The sequence below is a fragment of the Betta splendens genome, chromosome 11 (genome assembly GCF_900634795.4).
Source record: "Betta splendens chromosome 11, fBetSpl5.4, whole genome shotgun sequence".
In the NCBI taxonomy this organism is placed as follows: Eukaryota; Metazoa; Chordata; class Actinopteri; order Anabantiformes; family Osphronemidae; genus Betta; species Betta splendens.
Genome location: NC_040891.2, coordinates 13,885,683 through 13,906,041, shown reverse-complemented (window position 1 = coordinate 13,906,041; position 20,359 = coordinate 13,885,683). Strand labels below are relative to the sequence as shown.

The window sequence follows — 20,359 nt, the reverse complement described above, 5'->3', positions numbered from 1 at the left end:
GACACATCCAGCTATGATAAATGAATGATGCTCAGCTCAGGTGGACTTCTTTTGCCGTTTATTTTTCTGCATACAAGTGTTTTGGAAACAAAAAACATTACCACCTCAACATGTTATTTTAATGCTCATCATTATAAACAAACACAAAAACAGAATGAGATGACAATACAATAACAAACCATAACTCCAATAAACAAAGAACACATTTAAAATGTTTAACCGATGAAAACAAAAAACCCATGTGAAAACACACAAGACAGTGCAACATTGTCACGCATGGGGAAATATAGGATTAAAAAAAGTTGTCAAGGAGAAGAAAAAATAGACTAAATACAAAAGAAAAAAGGGGTGCATAAGAGATTTAGGGTTAAGAGAGAGACATTCACTGATTTGTGAACAATCAACACAGATGTCTTTGCTCCTTTCCACTGTTTTGTCTTAAAAGGAGGTTCGAAAACAACAGTACACAACAAGTAAGAACAAAATTAACAATCACAAAAGGAAAATCCAGAACACCTGATATATTTCGAAGCACACACAACTCCTCGGAGTTACACTGCATTGTCCAAGGATTAGTTGTTGAAGAGTAATTTATAGTAATTTAATTTGTGGAATCACCCAAGTTATGTTGGAACAGCTTCTTGCTAAAGCCTCCAGTTGTATAGCCATGATAGTGTTTGGTTTAGCTCTGAATCTGACCTTACAACAAGTTGCCAAGGGAGGGAGGTGGGATGGGAATGTTTTCTTGGGAATAAATTGTCTTGAAATTTGAATAAGATTTCACTTTAACAAGACTATTTTTGTGATGTTTCAAAAACTATAAAAGAAGCCATTTTTTAACTAGTGTAAATCAATGAAATAATGGAGAGGTGGTTGTTTATGAAGTCGATGCTCCCCAAATCATAAAACCTTTATGAGAAAGTGAAGCAACTCATGGTGTGTAGTGTGATGCAACCACGCATCATTTCATGCAGCACACATATATGCTCATGTAAAAAATTGTAAATCACAGAACAAGACCATTAACAACCAGATGAGAAAGCTTTGGAATAAACAGCACAGGGTGGCCAAAGTATCAATTGGTAAGTTTTCCTTTTATTTCAGAATACTTTATAACAATCAATCCAAAAGGTGATGTGACAACCTGGACAAGCTGCAGAGCTTTATTTTGGGGGTGGGAGGCAGTGGCACGGATGGATGTGAGATAAAGCAGATGCTCCGGTGTTAACCGCTGGAAGCTGCTGTCAAGCTGGAACTATACAGGACACATCACGTGATGTGGCAAAAAGCAAGGAGGGAATAGGGCAGGTGTGGTTGTAAACAAACTGTGGAAGCAAGCGTGGTGAGTGGGTCAACAACAGCAGTCAGCAAATATGCAAATTATCCCATTATTCTTTTAATTGTTATTAATCGCTGGCACTGGCCTCAAAATACCAATCGACAGCCCTTCTTCCCTACAGTTTGAGTAACCTTATACTATTACTACAACTATATTCTCTCAAATTGTGTCTTGTTCAATTCTCCTGCCTCTTCTATTATGTCACTATAACAGACAGTAGGCTATACCTGGGTCACAGTATCATGTAGGTGTTAAGCTACTTGACCGGCTCATGCTTGTGGTTAGTTCGCTAATCAATGTCAGATAATTAAAAAAGGCCAAATGAAGCTCAATCAAGCAAAAGAGGATAAGAACTGGGGTTTAGATGGAGACAACAGAAAAAGCTTGCTGAAATAAAAGCAAAGGGAATGTGTGAGTTGTTTTTTCTCCCTCCGAAGGCTAAGACTTGTTATTTACTTGTCAGGCTTTAGATAGGAAAACCAAATACAGTTGTGTGACTGGACTGCATGAGAAGCAAATGTTTTCATTAGAGAGGATCAAATCGTTACTAAATGTGTGTGTGTGTGTGTGTGTGTGTGTGTGTGTGTGTGTGTGTGTGTGTGTGTGTGTGTGTGTGTGTGTTCACGCATGATGTCTTGCGGGTGTGTGTGGAGGGGGCGGGTGCTCATGGCTCTTTCCTGTGGGAGAATGGCAGATCAGGGGTGAGTGGTCAGTGTCTCAGGGGGTCACAGTGAGGATGAGGTGAGGTCAGATTCGGGGCAAATACTTCTCAATAAATTCCTTTACAGCTGCCATCTCCTGCAAGACAGAGAGTTCACACCGGTGCAGTAAACAAATCAAAAATATACACACACATGCACAAAGCAATGCTAAATTACCTGAGGGCAGGAGCTGTGAGTGAGCCCTGGGTAGGTTTTGAAGGTGATCATATGTGGATTAACTATGTTCTTAAGTTTTTCAGCTGTCATGGCACCAAACTGCACAGGGATCATGAAGTCCGTCTCGCCGTGGCACTGCAGGATTGGGATGTTCTTGTTGCCACTTGATGCCTACAGGAACAACACAAATCTGTTTCTAGTCCTGCATTTAAAGAAGAACCTTGAAAAGCTGCAAAACTCAGACTGTACCGATGGGAAACTCTGGTGAAGTGGAAGCCAGCAGCTGAGGGCCACAACGCCAGCTACCTGATACTCGCAGGTCAGGGCAGTATACAGCGACAGGGCCCCACCCTGAGGCCCATGGGACAGACAGAGGAGGAGATACATCCATTATGTGCTTAGTCAGCAGACAAAGAAAAGGACAAGGCATGAAACAGGATGTGAGCTCACACCTGAGAAAAGCCGCCGAGTATGATGCGGTGGGGTGGAATCCCGTTTTTGGCTTCATGTTCGATTATGGCCTTGACTGGAGCAAAGCAGAAGAGAGTGTTAACCGATGAAGAGACAAAGTGTTTAACTGAGTGTTAAACAAAGACTTTAAGGTTTTAGTTCCAGCATTAAAACTCTGAGGTATCACGCTCTGACCACTGGATGGAGCCTTTAGACTTCATGCATTTCCATCTCTTTCAAGATCAAGGCTAGCCACAAAAGCCCACAGCTACGATCACAGAGGAAGTACAAAGTCCAAACTGATGTGTGCACATGTATGTGCTCATAGTGAGGTGCTAATTGTTTCCATGTGCCCAGAGAGGAATCCCTGTGGACAGATTAGTTTTATGTGGCATTTCTCATCACGAGGCTCTGTGTACTCCCATAAAGCATAGCAAAACATTCTCCAGCTAAGTCCACTAGCTTGCAGTCGTCTTCCCTGACTCCGTTGGTGCATTGCAGCACATCCTGGCTTTCTGCCACTACCTGAAGACCAGTGAAGCAGGGAGACATTGTTGGTCAGACTCTGGCTGTTATCACACCATGAAGAAAACAGGGACCCCTCTAAAGTAGAAACCCAAGACTCCACAGGGAACCTATAAATGGCTTTCCTTCCACAACACAAACGGTCGTAAGTGTGTGGGGTTTCACTGCCTGACGCTGTAGTACCAGCCCATCCTGAAGGAATGCCGTCACACTCACTGCTCTCTGCTGCCTTCTTGATTCCAGATTCGTCTTCCGGGGAGTCGGGGCTGAGACCCATGAGGTCAAACCTGCACACATGCAAATGGGAGTGTTTAAGGGAATCAGTGGGTACAATCGCTGTACTGTCAGTGGATAATCTGGTAGCCTATTGTGGTTTCCAGGGAAACAATAGCGTCCAGTGTTGGACAAAAAGCCCGTGTCTTTCATCGCGCCAACTCACCACGCGGGCATCATCGACTTCATGTTGAGAGTGACAGGAATAGCGGGCCTGCGAGCGGGAGGAAATGAAAACATTACAGCCAGTGGTGGAGATCACCAGCAACAAGGAGCGAGACACAGCTCCAACACAGAGAAAGGTCCATGAAAAACTGGTTCAGATCTGCCTTTTGCGTTCTGACAACAGGCCGCTTATCCTCAAACAGCCGCACGAAGGTAACAAAGGTAAAGACTTACGCATGGGGACAGATGAACTTAACGTGAGGCAGCTGGATCCCTCTCAAGGAGTCGGCCCACCCATGCCTGTCACAAAACAGAGAGGGAGCAGCGTTTCCAACCAGACTACTAGTAAGTATACGCATTAAAAAACAGCAGTAAACCTTAAGAGGGCAGATAAGAGAGTTTAAAGGACAGTTCTTTGTTTCAACCATTTCCTCTGAAAATAATAACGCTGATCATATCAGCATATTCACCTCATATTCATATATCATATTCACCTTTAGCTAACTGGACGCACCTGACCACACTTAATCTGATAAAAGCTGCATGTGAACGAGGGTAAATACTTGAAGCCTTTTAAAATCAAGTTGGTGTTATTACTTTCTGAACTGAACAGTTTTTCTCTGAAAAACTAATATTTCAAGTGAGACACAAATACTGTCAGTGAACTTTCCCCTTCATGCTGCTCACACATGAAATGTACAGACATTCAACATGAGTTAAGAAGTTAAGTGAGAACCACTCACCCAGAGTCCCCTAAGCCATGGAGGAAGATCACCTACAACAGACAAAACCAGGAGTTAGAGCTTCATGTGTGCACACTATAAACTAGCAATCACACTTTTTAGGTTATTCCTTGATCACAACAAAGTCCATCCTGAGCTTTATAGAAAAACTAACCACAATCATTGAAGTAGAGCTTATTTATCACAGTGTGCCGGTCTCAGTTGTGTGCACTTGTTCCAAAACAGAAAGAAACCTGCCAACCTCTCGTGTGCCAAGAAAGCTCGGGCTGCTAACTTCCACACATGCTACTCTCTGCAGCAAAGCAAAGAAAGCTGGCAAATCACTGCTTGTTGGCAGCAAACCAGAGGCTGAGCTGCCTTTACAAGGACCAAAATGATTTTCTTCTGCCGTGTAGGGTCTGAGATGAGCCTCAGAGCTGGAACCAGTGACAGCATTCACTTCCTGAACTGTGTCTTAACACTGTCTTCAAACAGCTGCTGCAGCGTCCCGTCAGCTGTTACACTTGCTACAGGTGCAGCTACAGGTGTGGGTGGTATTGAGCAAAACTGAATGTGGTACCTGAGTGTACGATATGTCTGTAAAAATATTACATGTTAAATGTTTCTTTTCAGTATTTCTCTTTCTACTCTGCAGGGGATCGCGGGCCGACTCACCGCCGCGGTCTCCTTCTCCAACGCGGACACCGTCACGGCCTCGGCGAGCAGCGGCACAGACATGTTGTTACCACACATACACTGTCAGAGGAAACAGATAATAAAGTGTTCATCTGCATGGAAACATGGCGTCACGTGCGTCAGGGCTGAACAAAGGCATTTATGTGACCTTACATTTTCATCTGCACATATTTATCTGGACAGTAGTTACTCGCAAAGTAGAGTTGTGTGAGGAATCTGTTGTGTTTCCTTGTTAGGGCAGAAAATAACCAAGGCTCTAATGTTGTGGAGCATCTGATAAATGTTTTTTTATACTACAGTTAACACTTTTAATCTAGTGCTTTATTTGCTGCTTAAGAATCAGCTCTGATGTTATTAAATCATTGTAATGAATTATGAAAGACGTGTTTTGTAGTCATTTATGATGTTGACGAGCTAAATTCTGCATCGTCTGTCAAACTTTCAAAACTCATAGATAAGATATAATTGGGACTGTGGTTTAACGGTCATCTCCATAATTCTACTTTCTCATTGTAAGAGGTCCTTTATGTTTAGCAAGTTACGTCAGTCTGTGAGCTAGAGAACGATGTGTTCAGGGACCCACGCGTTCCCATTCTTTTTTATATAATACATACAATACATTTAGACATATATTTATAGTACATCACTGGGTTAGCTAGCACCACATGCTAACCTGTATTTAAATACTGTAACGAGTGGAGCTTATTCAAATCAGGGGGCTTTTCTGCAGCATTTTCTCACATTACATGTGTTAAGAAGGAATGTTTTATGACGTTAGCAAAGACAGAGCTGCTCTGTCTGATCATCAGGGCAGCCACCAAAACTGGAACAGTAAAGCCGATTCTGGACCCAAACGAGAAGCCACGTGAGCGTTTGGACGTCGGGGAGCGACTCATTAACTAAATGACACAGCCCTCCTCCTTCCACTGTACTCTGGAAACCAGCCGTTAGCCGTCCATTGTCCTGCAACCAGTCAGTCATCAATAACAAGTCTGAGATCAGGTTGTGGGTCGAGCACTAAGAGCTTTGTCAATTACTGGTTCTCTGCCTGTATGTTAAAGAGGGACAAAACAAACGAAGACAGGAAAGGTGGGTCCAATGCTGCCTGAGCGGTAAACACACATTAAAGAGATGGGGAAATGTCTGAAATACAAAAGTTAGTGTAGTTAAGACTCTGGCGGAGCCAGAAATTGCACCGCTCAGTTTTTCCTATGGCGTTTTTGCTGCATTGTCTGAAGCCGAAGTACATTAAAGTGGACGGACACAAGGGTCCAAAGTGTGGTGTCGCCCGGTGTCCTGACCCTTGATAAATGAGTAACAACTGGACCCGGTCACATACCAGGAAGCGGTTTTAAAAAACGGTTGGAGCATTTTGTGCTAGACATTTATGTTCACAACTACATATATATAACTGTTGGGGGACCTCAGGAAAACTGTTATTTCTTGGTTCACTACATTCAAGCGTACGACATGGTCACAGATTAGGCCAGTTCCTTTAGGTCCACATTACATAGAATCTTTGTTTCAACAACTGTGTTGGGGAATATGCGGAAAATAACTGGGATTGAAGAGACTTGACAAGTATGTGACAATGTGTTCAGTTAATTTCATTTGAACAGAAACCTGTCCCCATTGTACCACGTTATATTGTGTCCCACATGCTATTTTTATGGCTCCCAGGACAACAGGACATCCTTTATTTCCATGGATATGTTCATAAAAATCAATTCTTTGATAGAGGCTTTACACATATTTTTGATTTGTGAATGTTCAACAAAAGGAAACGCTTTATAGTTGGGAGCTCAGAACTTTGCTATTTCATGGCCACCAAACAAATATTAATTCACATAATATCCCACCCATGAAAGATGTGAGAGGAGAAATGAAAAAAAAAAGCACGAGAATCATTAATTAATCTATGCAAACGTGCAGCACAGCTAAATGTGGTGGCACATGCTGGGAGGTGATTAAGCACTGGCTTCACCTGTTATTGTTCAACAGATTCACAATGACACAAAACCCAGAGTAGCAGCTCTTAACACTGTATTTATACTGTGGGGAGGATGGGTGTTAAAATTAGTGTCACATTGTACAAAGGCATCTCGTCCATTTCAACCAGAAAAGAATCTGAGAAGGGGGCTTGTTCCAACATGTTGAGTGAAATGTATGTATTGCTTAATACAGTTTCTTTTAGTGTATGTCTTTCAGCATTAGTAATGATCCGACAAATGCAAAGAAACTGCAAATTTATGATTCAGAAGGGTTTAATAACCATGTAAAGAAACTACACTTTCACCTAGAAAACACGACTATTAGTGACAATGTCAAACGATGGTGGATGTTGTCTGGCATTGTTGTTTTGGCAATATCTTGATTTAGAGATAGCACAAGTGATGACTAAAGCACCGTTTAAATATTAGGCGAACATCTTGGGAAATTGAAGTCAGCAGCAAATAATCAATGCTATTATTAGAAGACACGAACCCAGGCGGAAGAGAAAACGCTGCCTGTGTGGCAGCAAACTTAAAGGACATCACGAGTCTCCTGCGTGAGTCCAATTACATCTGAGTCGATCACAAACAGAGGCTGCTGCTGCTGCGTGCGCTGGGACACATCAGTGGCAAACAACACGATCACATGCGGCACCGAGTGACAGGCGTCCTCCTCCCAGTCACAGCAGCGGCTGCTAGCTCTGCTCAGCTAGCTTACTCGGCTAACGTCAAACCCGCTGCAGTCAAAGTGAAAACGGCCGCTTTGTTATCAGGTAAACAAACGTGCAGCAGCTCAGTCAATGCAGAGGAGGCGGACGAGCGGGCGTCGAGGAGGAAGCAGACAATGAATGGTTAGCTCTGCTATGCGACACATCCTCAGCCTCGGAGGTGAAGGCGTTCCGCGGACCGAGGCCGGCGCTGCCTCCAAAACACTCACTTCCAGGCTTCGCGCTGCGGTTTAATCCCGGTTTAGCCGCGCACACGCAGACACGCGTCTACAGAATGAGCGCGAGCGGCGGCGCCGCGAGCCGCCGTCGAGCGCATTAACAGCTGTATTGTCTCCTGCCGGTGTAGCCGTTCGTTCGCCTCGAGCGGAAATTCCTGCTCCAGCCAAAGCGCAACACGCGACGCGGTCGGAAAGCCCTTTAAGCGTCAACAAAGCCCCGATGCGGCCACGTCTGCAGCGGGATGAGGGCTTTAAAATCACTCCCGCGGCCCGCTAGCTCATACAAAACCATACACTCACCGTTTGCTGTCCCAGTTCACGACGGAACGGAACTTCCGGTCCTGGCCAGACAGAAGGACGGGGCGGGGACAGCGCGTGATGACGTCATCGCGTAGCAACATAAGAGCCACCCCCTTAGCGACGACTGACTCCCATCACGACTTAATTTCTATTTAGTAAAATATTTGGATATTAGGAATATGTATGATCAGCATTATGTGTTTGTTTAAGTGCTTAATACTAGCTACCCTTGTACATGAACCTAAATATCAATATTGAAATATTAAACGGTAACTTAACGATTCAAGTTGAATGTGCACATGTTTGTGAACTGAATAAAACCCACAACTGTGTGTTTCCACATTCAAATACATCTCTACCTTAAGCTAAAACAATGATGTCACCAGGTGGCTCATTAGTTCAGCTTTTCCCACAGATGACATTACATTAACCTCCTCCACACAATGCACCAATACAGGAAAGGCAAAAGGACATTCAACAACATACACATGTAAGTTTAATTGGCAGAAACATAATCAGTTCTATTTTCATAAACTGACAGACAGCAAGAAAGTGCAGTAAGCATTAAACAGATTATTCTTCCAGTTTGCTTTATTTTTCCAATTGAGTGCATGAAACACTGCATTAATAGTGCAATTTTGGCAGAATCATTAAATGATTTCATGAACACAACCTGTGTTAAAGTAATGTTAGGTGCAGATATGATGTGACTTGTTCTAGTGCATTTTTAGCTTTAAGCAAAGAAACCAAAATGCTACCAAATTATTATGAGACATGTTGAAAAATTTTGTTTTTAATGGATCAGAGTTATCTCTTATCACACATATTATACTCTAACGATTTAGGCATAAAATGGAGATAGACACGAATGACTGCACAAGGTAGATTGATAACAATAGACCTTATGAGTATCAAATGTTTCAGCCATTTATTATTAAGCATTTTGTTCACATTAAGCCTTCACTCTTGCCAAAGCAAACCGAGCTAAACCACTGACTGTTAGACTCATCTGAAGCTCCTCCGGTCTTCAGGTTTCAGCGCTCACTCGGTCGAATTTGACCAACGTACCAGCGCACAAAGCTTAACTCATCTTTGACTTTTTGACGCGTGTCAGTGGCAGCCAACAGATGCCAATCATCCTCCCCCTTCTCCCCCTGTTCTTCCTTACATCCTCCAGAGCTTTCAGGAGATGAAGTTGGTTTGGGGGATGATGCTCTCCACTTTGTGATCTGCTGGGTTCGCAGATGCCTCGTAGTTACAGATCGTCACTTCATGTCTGTGAGCCTAAAAAGGACAAAGATTCTAGTAAATCTGCAGTAAATTCAAATGATTTGTGGTGGTTCTTAAAAATTCCTAATGGGGACACTGAGTAACACTGTAGCACTGATGCCCTCAGGCAATGAAGGCAAAATAATATCTTCTTTTAATATAATTAGGGTCTGACGTAAATTAACCAAAGCACAGTCTAAAAATCGAATATTTACTAAAACTAATTCATGGAAATCAAGAGCTCAGTTCCCACATGTACAAAAGTGATGCTGATCTGATGCTGCCAATTTATTAGGTACATCTGGCTAAAACCAATGCCAGTGATCTGCTACTACATTTACCACTAGTAAATAATGGAATCTGACAACCGGAGTTGACTGACTGACCTCCGCGTACTCTCCCCTCAGACCAATGTAGTAAACCCGGGTGCTCTCTGCTCCAAAGTTCTTTGAGATGTGGACAGAGAGGTGGTGAACACTGGAGAAACGAGCAATCCTAGAAATCACAACAAAACACTAGTGTGAACATCTTCATAATTAGCCTTGCGTAAATATTAGAGGCAAACACACATGAACACAGTAAGTCTGAAACACCATTCTACTATGTAGAAACCTGAACAGCTTTCAAAATGGTTCACAACTGTTCTCAAAAACAGAGAAAGTGCAACAGACGATTGGCTTCACTTGTCTTTGAAGCTTCTCTGCGCAGGATTGCATATCACTCAGTGTTCAGAGCATCACAGTGTTACACACGGACGTCGCTCCAGTTTCAATTCTCTACTTCTGGTGCGAGGTCAAAACAAACTGCAACATAACTGTGCAACATTTGTACAACAAATTATTTATAGTGTGTTTTAGATTTATTAGTGACTTCCTCCTCGTGGACTCGATCAACAGTGAATCAGCTCTGTGTGTCAGACCGGCTGCCACAGCTGGAGCTTCACTGCCACCAGTGCTTAAATGTTAAAAGCAGCGGTACTGTCTCACTTTGTCGGGTACTCCAGCTGAGCGAGCGGGTCTCTGTTAAGTCTGAAAGCTTGTTCGGGTTCTCTGCCGGTGTCGTCAAAGGACATCTGTGGGATGTTTTTGAACCTAGGAAACAAAGTTTAGTAACAGACATAATTTGTGTGGTGATCATCAGGTAGAATCATCTTGCATTTAGTGTTTAGATTTAAAAATCAATTTAATGAGGCAAATAAAGTATAAAACAATTGATTTATTAAACCATGACTTTGTCATTGGCCAGGAGCACCTGAACCAGACACTCACAGTCGTATCTCAGCTGGATGAGAGTCATCATCTTCTCCTGAGATAATGATGCCTTTCAGCTTGACGCTTCCTGTGAAGCTGAAAGAGATGAACCAGAAATCTTTCATTATTCATTCATTGCTGTGATTGTGATGGCATGGCCTCTTCGGTGTTTGGACTTAGACATATACAGTTACTGTTTGAGTACAAGCACAGTATTAAGCTTTCATGCTTATTAATGATAATAATAATAATAATAATAATAATAATAATAATAATAATAATAATAATTATTATTATTATTATTATTATTATAATGATGATATTATAATAACAATAAAAATGATAATAAATAATAATAAAAATGACTCAATGAAGAACTTACGGGATGTTGAACAGCAGCTCTTCATCTGCATCACTCTCAACAAACTTAAAGAAAAGATAATGAATCATTAACAGACATAATCCTTCGGGATACTGGTTTTAACTGGTCCCAGTATGAGCAGTCAAAAACCACTTCAAATCTAAGCAAGACAAATAAACCTTTCTAGAATAAACCATCATGTTACGTAAAGGAGGTGTCATCAGAATAGACTGTGTTATATTATGAAGAATTGAAAAAGCTAACGGAGAAATTAATCAGACAAATTTAATGTGAATGTTGTGATTTTATTTAAAGCAAATATTACAAACATCTCAGCTGCATAGCTTTGCTAGTTTCCTACCATTTAAGTGATTTAAGATCCTGTAAATACTTTTTAAAGACAATGGGCATTTAATCAATAAGTTTCCTAAGTACTTCAAATGCGTACTTCAGTAATTACTTTTTACATTACATAACTCCAGACCTGAGTTGCCAAATTGGTCAAAACGAAGGAAAAGTTTATTTTCCAGATTTTGGACCAAAATGTCAAATATTAGTGCAGCATGAATTTTAGAAAAGTTGTTCCCTGTTTGCAGAGAATTTCTGTACACACAGCTACGCGTGGATTCTTTACGGCCCGCGTGGGTTCTTCCGCAGCTATGCTTAACACGGGGCATCTCTCACCTGGTTCCGCTCGGTTCGCCGCTCCCACGGCTTGAACACCAGCTTCCCGTCTCCTTCCCGACTCTCGTTCAGACACTGCAGCTTGTCCAGGTCGATCTTCCGGTACAGTCCGTACTCCAGGCCCCGCTCGGCGGGTTCGTGCTCCCCCTCACACCCGCAGCCGTGAGCGTGGCCGTGGCCGTGACCGTGGCCGGACATCGTGGAGGTGAAGCGTGGCTGTCGGCTGCAGACGGTCGAAGAAACAGAGGCGTAAAGAACCTCTGGTAATTTGAATAAAGTGAAAGATCTGCAAGTCGCACTTCGCAGCGTGAGGCGAACTGTCGTCTGCGTCAAGCTAACGTGAACCTCCACACTTTATTCCGGTTGAATGTTTTCACAATAAAACAAAAGCGTTTTTTTAAGCATTATTGTCGTGAACTGACGGACGTTAAATAATGAATATAGGTATTGCAAGAGTTTTTGATCTTTATTAAGTTTTACGAAGTTCACAAATTGCAGACATGACAGAAAACAGGTCAATGTCATCAGTAATGAGCGCTACTGAAAACACTTTATTTTGGAGCTTTAGAACTCGTGGGCTGCTCCGCTGTGGATCTGAAGTGGCTTCACCTGTTCAAAAAGCAAAACACCAAACACGTGATGCCTCCTCCTGCCACAAAAAGTCCAAACTGTCGCAAACCTTTCCCCAAAATTCAGGTCAATGACTCACATGAACATTTGTAATGTTTTCCCTATGAAACATGCAAAGTGCAGTAAAAAGAAAACATGTTAGAGACAAATTAATTTTATATGATTTGTGTATGTGAGCCCTATACTTCATATATTGTTTTATATATTCTATTGCAATAATAATCGAGTGTTTGGAATTTACCAGTTGAAGAATTTGATTTAGCATTAACCTAAAACATGAAGGTCTTAGACCTAAATTTGTGTAACTGCAGCATACTCTTAAACAGTAGGTAATTTGTTTAGTTGTAAATCCCCAATTTAATTTCTAAAATTTAAAATAAAATACGTAGAAATAAATAATAGAAGTGCCGCTTAAAAGGTGTAAAGTTGGAATAATATTAACATTAACGCCACACACAAAACATTTCCACACAAACATTATTTTCAGGGCAAAAGTCAATTTAATAAAAACGACCATATAACATTTATTAAAATCTAATAAAATTACATTTTTTATCCTACTTGTTTTTGGGCCCATTTTGTGGGGAGCCAGGTCCCAGGTTGAAAATAAATACATTTAATCATCATCATCATCTCTGCAGACTCCCTGTCAACATCCTTCCATGCAGGCATTTTTCCTCCTCCTTGTCCCAGGACTCAAGTTGTCACAGTGAAGCAGATAAAAACAGGGACACACATATTCAGCTGCGGGAAAACATGTTCTGAATGCCACAGAAGGGTTCAAATGAATCTACAGTGTGTGTTTGTGTGTGTTTAGTTCAAAGTTATCATTCGTATCCCTACATTTTAAAAATGCTCCAGGCAAATGTTTATACATTTTTCCTTTTTTAAAAACCAGTCTTTCCTCAGCCAGTTCATGTCCCAGGTTGAGTCTAAACGCTGCAGCCGACGTGCACAGGCATGCAAGCAAAAGATTAAACTCAGTGTGCAAAGGTTTTCCTATTGTAGTGTACCATTTGGCCGCAAAGAGAGTAATACATACGCCTTATAAGACAAGAACGAGTAAAAGCACAAATACTTTACTGTCCTGTGTAAGAAAGGTCTGACATACTCCGATTTGTTTGATGAGAAAACAAACATCACTCGGGTGGACGATAACTATGAAGCTGGTTAATTTCACTTTGCACAAAATCCGGAATCTGGGAAGCATCTCAAGTAGAGGGATGTTTAAATTAAAAAGCACAATGTCTGACATAATTCAACGTTGTGAACTTCTATCATGATTTAAAACCAGAATGCGGTGACCCTGTACATGACACATCCTGAAGCAGTGTTTTGTGCTGAAATTCTTGTTTTTGGAAAGAGATTTGCAAGCGTTTTTTTCCTTATTCCAGTCTTGATGCTGTGGCATCATATTTATCACAGAGACACGAGACCAGTGTCCTTTAACTCTGGGCAGGAAAATCAACGCATGTCCTCTCTAAATGTCAAACTGCTCCTTTACAGATCTCAGCTAGAAAGAAAAGGTCCTTTGTTTTTCTCCGTTTGCATCCTGATAAAGTTGGTGGACTGAGGTTCCACAGACGTCACACCTGCTCGCCGACCATTTAAATACTTAAAGACTCTCAAAACACGTGACCATTAAAAAATTAAAGAAATCCCCCATTTTTCCACCAATACTGTAAAGTTCATGATATGTTGGGTGGGTAATGATGACATCCATGTGTGTGGGTGCAGACATGAAGGGGTCTCTAATAAAACTGATCTAAATTTAAGTTAAAAACACAACAGCTGGAAGTCATTAAATACATTCAGTCTGTTTCACACTATCGGCGGGAGAATCGGTTTCTGAACGCTTTAATCGTTTTGGCCATCATGGGGGCGATTTCTGCAGCAGACATGAAACAAGAGAACAAACAACGTTTAAGGGAACTTAAATCTGGTGCGTTTCACTCTTCTAAATTCATGCAAACTTACTTTTAACCTGCGGCTTGTCTCGGGCACCGTGACCTCCTGGCCCCGCTGCCGGTGCTCCACCTGGTGCCGAGGAGCGGATGGAGCTGGAAGAAGGGTTGTTCTGAGAAAAGGAGCGACTGGATTCACCTTGGTCGTCTGTGGTAACCGGTCTTATTCTGAGAGACACAGAAAGGATGAGGTCAACAGCACGAGCAAACCCAGTGACTCTTAATAAGTATTTCATACTGACTTGATGGGAGTAGCAGCCGAGGTGGAAGCGGCTGTGGACAAACCACTGGTGGTGCCAAACTTCTCCTGTCGGCGGCGAACGTCACGCGGCGGCTTGGCCGCCGAGTTCACATACGCCATCTTAACCTGCCGCCCTGCCAGGAGACAAACACCCAAATGAATCTGCTGTTTTCTATTCAACCGTCTCCTGCTGCCCACGGGCTCAGGACCCAGAGGATCATCTCCTACCCTTGGGTTTGTTGGCGTGTGCAGAGGTGATGTTTTGTGTCAGCATCCTCAGCCGCTCCTCGCGCTCGTCGTGCAGCCGCAGGTACAGTTCCCTCCACGACTCGTACTCCTGGGGAGACTCTCGCTTGAAGTCCCGCTGGCAGTGATGCATCCACAGCTCATCAGAGTCCTCAGTAAAACACTAGAACAGAAATCCAGCTCTTTCTACTTTTGACCAACCACTTGTTTCCCTGAAACTTAATTTCGATTTAAGGTGTGGTTCATGTTCCGTTTGTCAGATGTGATGTCGGTCAGTTGTGTTTGCGTCACCTGGTTGCTCTGCTCGATGCGGTACAGCTGCTCTGGCGTGCACCGTTTCAGAACCGGTTCCAGGATCTCATATGGCACACCTCCCACCTCAGCAATGGCTGAAAGAGTGCAGAGGCATTTGTATTAATCGGTCACTTAGATTTAACAGATTTCTTCTTTGAAGAAAACAAAGACTATTTTCTCCTTAATAATACACCTGACAATTAAACCACTCAGCTCACAGTCGATGTTGTTCTGCAGCACACGGATGCACTGGTCGTACAGAGTCATCATCTTGGGCAGGTAGGAGGTCTTTGACCCCGAGTAGACCACCATCTTAGAGTTTAACCGCCTCCCGGTGAACCCCTCGTCCTCTTCATCGTTGCAGACGGGAACTGGGAGTGAGGTAGGGAGGGAGTGATGGTCAGAACCACAGAGGTGGGAGCTCGTAGACATGCTGACTGACATTTTAGGAAGAACTTGATCAGAATCTGCATTAAAGCTACCAGACATTTGTGTACTTTCTGCTGTCGATAAATAAGTGAATATCTCACTTATTTATCGACAGCAGAAAGTACACAAATGTCTGGTAGCTACTGTTTTTTCTTTATATAACAAAAAAGGAAACTCTGACATTACTGGTCAAGGAAAAAGGAGGAACCGTTTACACTTGTGTCTGTTCATACTGTGACCTGTCTCCACCTGAGGTAGCGAGTGTGAATTTGCGAGCGAGCTACCTTTTCTCCTCTGAGGGGACAGAGGTGTGACATCGATCGAGGGCAGAGGTCTGTAATTTGGCTGAATCGCTGGAAGAGGGATTTCAGGAAGAGTTGGAACGGCCTCAACTATCTGCACACAACAACACAAGCATGTCCAACCCACAGGAAGCTAATTATGACATACAACAGATGATTCATGCACAAAATTATATTGTCTGCGGTGAATTTATTAAAGCTTTTCTGCAGAAAATCCAAACTCTCTGCTCGATCTTACCCTCTTGCGTTTCTCTGACGTTGCTGCTGCTGAGGAGCTGGAACTCGAGTGTGACCTCTTGGTACCTTGAGTCCCATTCGTCTTGCTCGCCTTGGAGGAAGACGAGGATGAGGGGGCTGTAGGCGGCGGAGGAGTGCGTGCGCGACGAGTAGACGAAGATGGGCGACTGTGTGAGGATGACGGTGCTGATGCTGATGCTGCTGATGCTGGCTTCTTCTTCTTTTTGGCTGGAGTTGGAGCGTCGTATGTGAGGAAGGACTCGAAGGACATGGTTGGCGCCTCAAAGTCCTCATCCTCGAATGGAGAGTCCCTCTGTGCTCGTGGTCGTCCTGAAGACACAAGCACTGATGTTAATGTGTAATGAAAAGACAGAGAGTGGTTTACAGCGATGCAGCCGTGATTCTTATATTTTGCTGACATTTGAGACCTTGAGATAGATTCAAACTAATGAATGATGCCAAACATTTCAAATTAATCGGACCAGTTGCTTTGCGTTGCTAAGGAAATGTTTGTTACATCTTCGCTTGTCATTTCCTGTCAGCAGTTTCCCAACACTGAAACCGGCACCAGCCCAGGATGTTGTAACTCAGATGATGCCACAGTTCGAGATTAAGGCCGATAAAACACACACATAGATTTTCTGATGTACAGCTGCACTACTTAACGATTCTTTCCTGCAAAATCTTTATTATGCAATAAAAAATATTTATTATATTTTTATAATAAATATTTATTATAATTATATTTATTATTATTATCTTACTGTTTGGTGAATTTTACAGGGTCCCAGTTATAGTAAATATTAAGCACCAGAGACGATGGATTTTTAATCTTGTGCTGGAGCTGTAGTCACATATTAAACAGCACAGCATAGTTCAGAGTGCATACAGTTCTGTGCTGGTGTTTAGGTTTGGAGGACTTGACAATATTATGAAATCAGGCGAGAAGTTTAAAACCAGTAACACTGGGCACATAGTGATGCACTCACCATCCTCTCCTCCTTTCTTCCTGTCGTCCCGCTTGTTGTGTTTGGGCGGCTTCTGTACTGGACTCTGTTGTCGCTCTCTGTCTGCACTGTGTTTCTTTCCCTCGCTGCTGCTTCCTCCTCCTCCTCCCCCTCCTCCCCCTCGGTCACTGCTTGTCTGCGCGTGGCGCTTCCGTCGCTCCTCGCCCCTGTCCCTGTTTCGGTCTGTGTGGTGATGGTGGTTCTTGGGCTCTTTGTTTGCTTTGGCAGGTCGGACTTCTTTGCGAGGAGGCGGCGGTGGAGGACTGGGTTCGGGCTCAGGGCTGTTGTACTCATCTGACTGGTAGCGTCCTCGCTGAGGGGGGCTGTACTGCTCAGGTGGAGGGGGCGAGGGTGAGTAATTGGTGTGGTAGCTTCTCTCCTGTTGCTCCTCCTCCTCCTCCTCCTCCTCTTCCATGTATGAAGGCTCCTCTTCAGGGGACGGCTCCCGGGTGCGTCTGTGGCCTCCTCCACCACCGGCCTCTAGACCTCGCGACTGTGTGTTTGACTGGGAGGCCTGCGAGGCGTAGCTGTTGGGTCTGAGGTACAAACATGGACAGTGGTTAAACTATTACCATTAACCTACACTATTCATTTGCACGTCCTAGAGTCGACCTGATTTATAGGAGTCACAAAACGATGACATTTATGAATGTATGACAATACGATGGTTGTTGTCACAGAGCCATGTAAGAAGTGAGTTGTGTCTCATGTCCAGGGATGAAGACGCACCTGTCTGCAGACTGAGGGACCAGTTTCTTCCATTTGGCGACCAGGCTCTTTGCAATTTCTCCAACTATTTCATGTTTCCTAAAAGAGTTTACAGTCTTCCCAACTCCAGTTTCCTACAACAGAAGCAGAAACACCAAACTGATTGTAACATCAACAGCGTCCAAACTTTACAGGTTTTGTTTATTCGTGGGTTTTTTTGCAGAGACTGAGTGATGAATGAATAAAGCCTCACCACCAGTAGATCCACAGTCATTGGAAGCTCCCCCAGTTTTTTGAGCGTCTTTAAAAGCTGAAGAAACAACAGAAACGTGTGATTTTTTTAAAAGGAAAGCTGCTTTTACACTGGATTGTAACCGCTTAACACATGGATATAAAGTGCTGCATTATTAGTAAACCAAGGGAAGGTCGGCTTCATTTAACGCCTGGTGCGTTAACGAACCCAGCTGCTGTAGTTTAGTGTAACTTGCACCGGTTGAACATGTGAGGCCTGAACTCGCTGCGGCCGTCACCACTTCTGCCTGAACGTCAGTGAGTTAGCACAGCGGCTAACGGCTACTGTGGCCCAGAGTTTCGTTAGCAGACAAATTGTGGCGTGGTGAATTAATCATTTTGACGCCTGACAGAAGGTCCTCGCTGACGTGTAGCAGCGGGACGACGTGTGTTACCGTTCGATGAACTCCTGGCTTAAACAAACACGTTAAAACAAGCTAAATCCTTTAATTATCGTGACGTTTCACTTGAGGCTTTCAGGGGCTGTCGGAAATGCTGCACTCATAAACCCCATCTATGCATGAATCACTAGTAACTGCACAGACAGGTCCACGGTCTGTTTACACAGCGTTGGAGTGAAACTAACGCTATTTTACATAATGTAAAACCATCGTTTTTACAAGAGATGCAAATTAAGCCTCAAACTGACCACATGATGCAAAAACAGCACAAATTGACACTAAACAACTATAAGCAAACAGGCTACAAAGAGATAGTAATGGAAGGAAAATCTGAATTTGAACTTAATGGAAGTATTATTATACTGTCAACACATCAATGCAATTGCTATGAGATGTCAAACAGCATATACAGCAATGCACTGCTTTTCTCAAATTGTAATAACATAAGTAAAGGGTGGTCGGTCCACTATAAACAATAACAAACCATTAATTGGCTGTTGTAATCTATAAGACTTAATTAATAGCTTTGTTCTTATAACTTAGTAATAAATCAACGTACATGTCTAATAAGGGATAAAATTTATTAATCAGGACTGAATATTGATCAAAATCCCAAACATTTGCACTGGCAAAAACAGCTTTTGGAATGTTATACATAAAACCAATATCATACATGAACCAATTATCCTAAAAAATATTGTTAACTTATATTTAATTTAATAATTATGATGTAACCACATCCAATGATAATACAAATTCCATTTTTCAAAATATAGTTGAACAATAACCGATTCATCATAAATATTTTGGGATTTAGACTGTAAAATTGCAAACATGTTTAAACACATAGGTGTAGAAATATACCTATCATGTTCACTAATATTTAGGTATTTATACGAAATAAAATATAGATTAGAAAAACTGATTTATATTGACAAAATTAATTCATACTAAACTAAATTTTAGTGGCAGCTCAAACCATGTGACTGTACTGATTCTCATACCATACACATCTACAGTTTTTACATTTTCTACAACTAATTAACTAAATGTACCGAAACCGACTATTGTTTCAAATCAACGACTAGTATTTCATGTCAACTGTGTTTAGATGTCGGAGCCTGACAGCGGACCCTGAATGCGGCATTTAAAAATCCGTTGCGACTTTCGCGTAACTGCCGCGGCCGCAGCTTCGCTTCGGGCTCCGCACACAAACGGGCGCGTGTCGGGACCTAGTCAGTATCAAACACCGGGTCCGTCCCGTTCCGGGCGTTCAGTCGTTACCTTTCGAGGCTCTGGATTGTCCAGGAGCCGGGACTGAAGTCTGTCCACTGTTTCCAGCAGTTCCTCCGCCATGTTTACTGCTGGTACCCTGTTCCCCGGAACCTACTTCATCCTGACTGAACAGAGACGACAAAGGAGAGGTTCCGGGTCTCCGGTCCCGGCGGCCGGCTCGTTTTCACGAGGCACAGTGACGTTGATTTAATTAAAACTGTGTCAGGGAGTCGGGTACAACTAAATGCTCGACAGTTAAAGGGCAAAACATCAACTTTGTACGTTAAGATAATATTAAGAGACGGAAGCGCGTCAGAGACCTTGTGACGTCACACACATGAACACCTGTTGGTGTGACGTCAGTGGAAACGTTTAGTGTCGGCGCTGTTTACCACGTCACCGGGAACCGATGTACCTGCAGCATCATCAGCGAATTTTAAGCTTCTAGAGTCAAAATTCTTTACATTCAGCACTTACCAAAAAGT

The 20,359-nt window shown here is 42.8% G+C and overlaps 3 protein-coding genes across 4 annotated transcripts; all 3 read right to left on the bottom strand.

Moving 5' to 3' along the window:
• Positions 1–41: 41 nt before the first annotated feature.
• lypla2 (lysophospholipase 2) lies at positions 42–8,386 on the bottom strand. Its single transcript, XM_029168062.3, has 10 exons — positions 8,286–8,386; positions 5,028–5,108; positions 4,374–4,405; positions 3,865–3,930; positions 3,632–3,679; positions 3,409–3,479; positions 2,670–2,743; positions 2,467–2,568; positions 2,218–2,388; positions 42–2,137 (listed from the first exon to the last, which is right to left on the bottom strand). Exons 2-10 carry the CDS (start codon positions 5,103–5,105, stop codon positions 2,087–2,089), a joined length of 693 nt encoding a protein of 230 aa, XP_029023895.1. The 5' UTR covers positions 5,106–5,108; positions 8,286–8,386; the 3' UTR covers positions 42–2,086.
• A 377-nt stretch (positions 8,387–8,763) lies between these two features.
• On the bottom strand, positions 8,764–12,199 carry pithd1 (PITH (C-terminal proteasome-interacting domain of thioredoxin-like) domain containing 1). The gene is made up of 6 exons (XM_029166703.3): positions 11,850–12,199; positions 11,187–11,230; positions 10,823–10,900; positions 10,541–10,645; positions 9,941–10,049; positions 8,764–9,569 (listed from the first exon to the last, which is right to left on the bottom strand). The coding sequence occupies exons 1-6, from the start codon at positions 12,045–12,047 to the stop codon at positions 9,468–9,470; spliced, it is 636 nt and encodes a 211-aa protein (XP_029022536.1). The 5' UTR covers positions 12,048–12,199; the 3' UTR covers positions 8,764–9,467.
• A 757-nt stretch (positions 12,200–12,956) lies between these two features.
• Positions 12,957–20,129, bottom strand: eloa (elongin A). Of its 2 annotated transcripts, none has more exons than XM_029166701.3 (12): positions 19,884–20,129; positions 18,161–18,217; positions 17,929–18,041; positions 17,182–17,735; positions 16,194–16,522; positions 15,938–16,049; positions 15,443–15,595; positions 15,222–15,319; positions 14,913–15,093; positions 14,686–14,818; positions 14,457–14,611; positions 12,957–14,367 (listed from the first exon to the last, which is right to left on the bottom strand). In XM_029166701.3, exons 1-12 carry the CDS (start codon positions 19,953–19,955, stop codon positions 14,306–14,308), a joined length of 2,019 nt encoding a protein of 672 aa, XP_029022534.1. In that variant the 5' UTR covers positions 19,956–20,129; the 3' UTR covers positions 12,957–14,305. The 2 variants fall into 2 exon arrangements, with proteins under 2 accessions (XP_029022534.1, XP_029022535.1); XM_029166702.3 differs by lacking the exon at positions 19,884–20,129 and adding an exon at positions 18,368–18,637.
• Between the last annotated feature and the right edge of the window lie 230 nt (positions 20,130–20,359).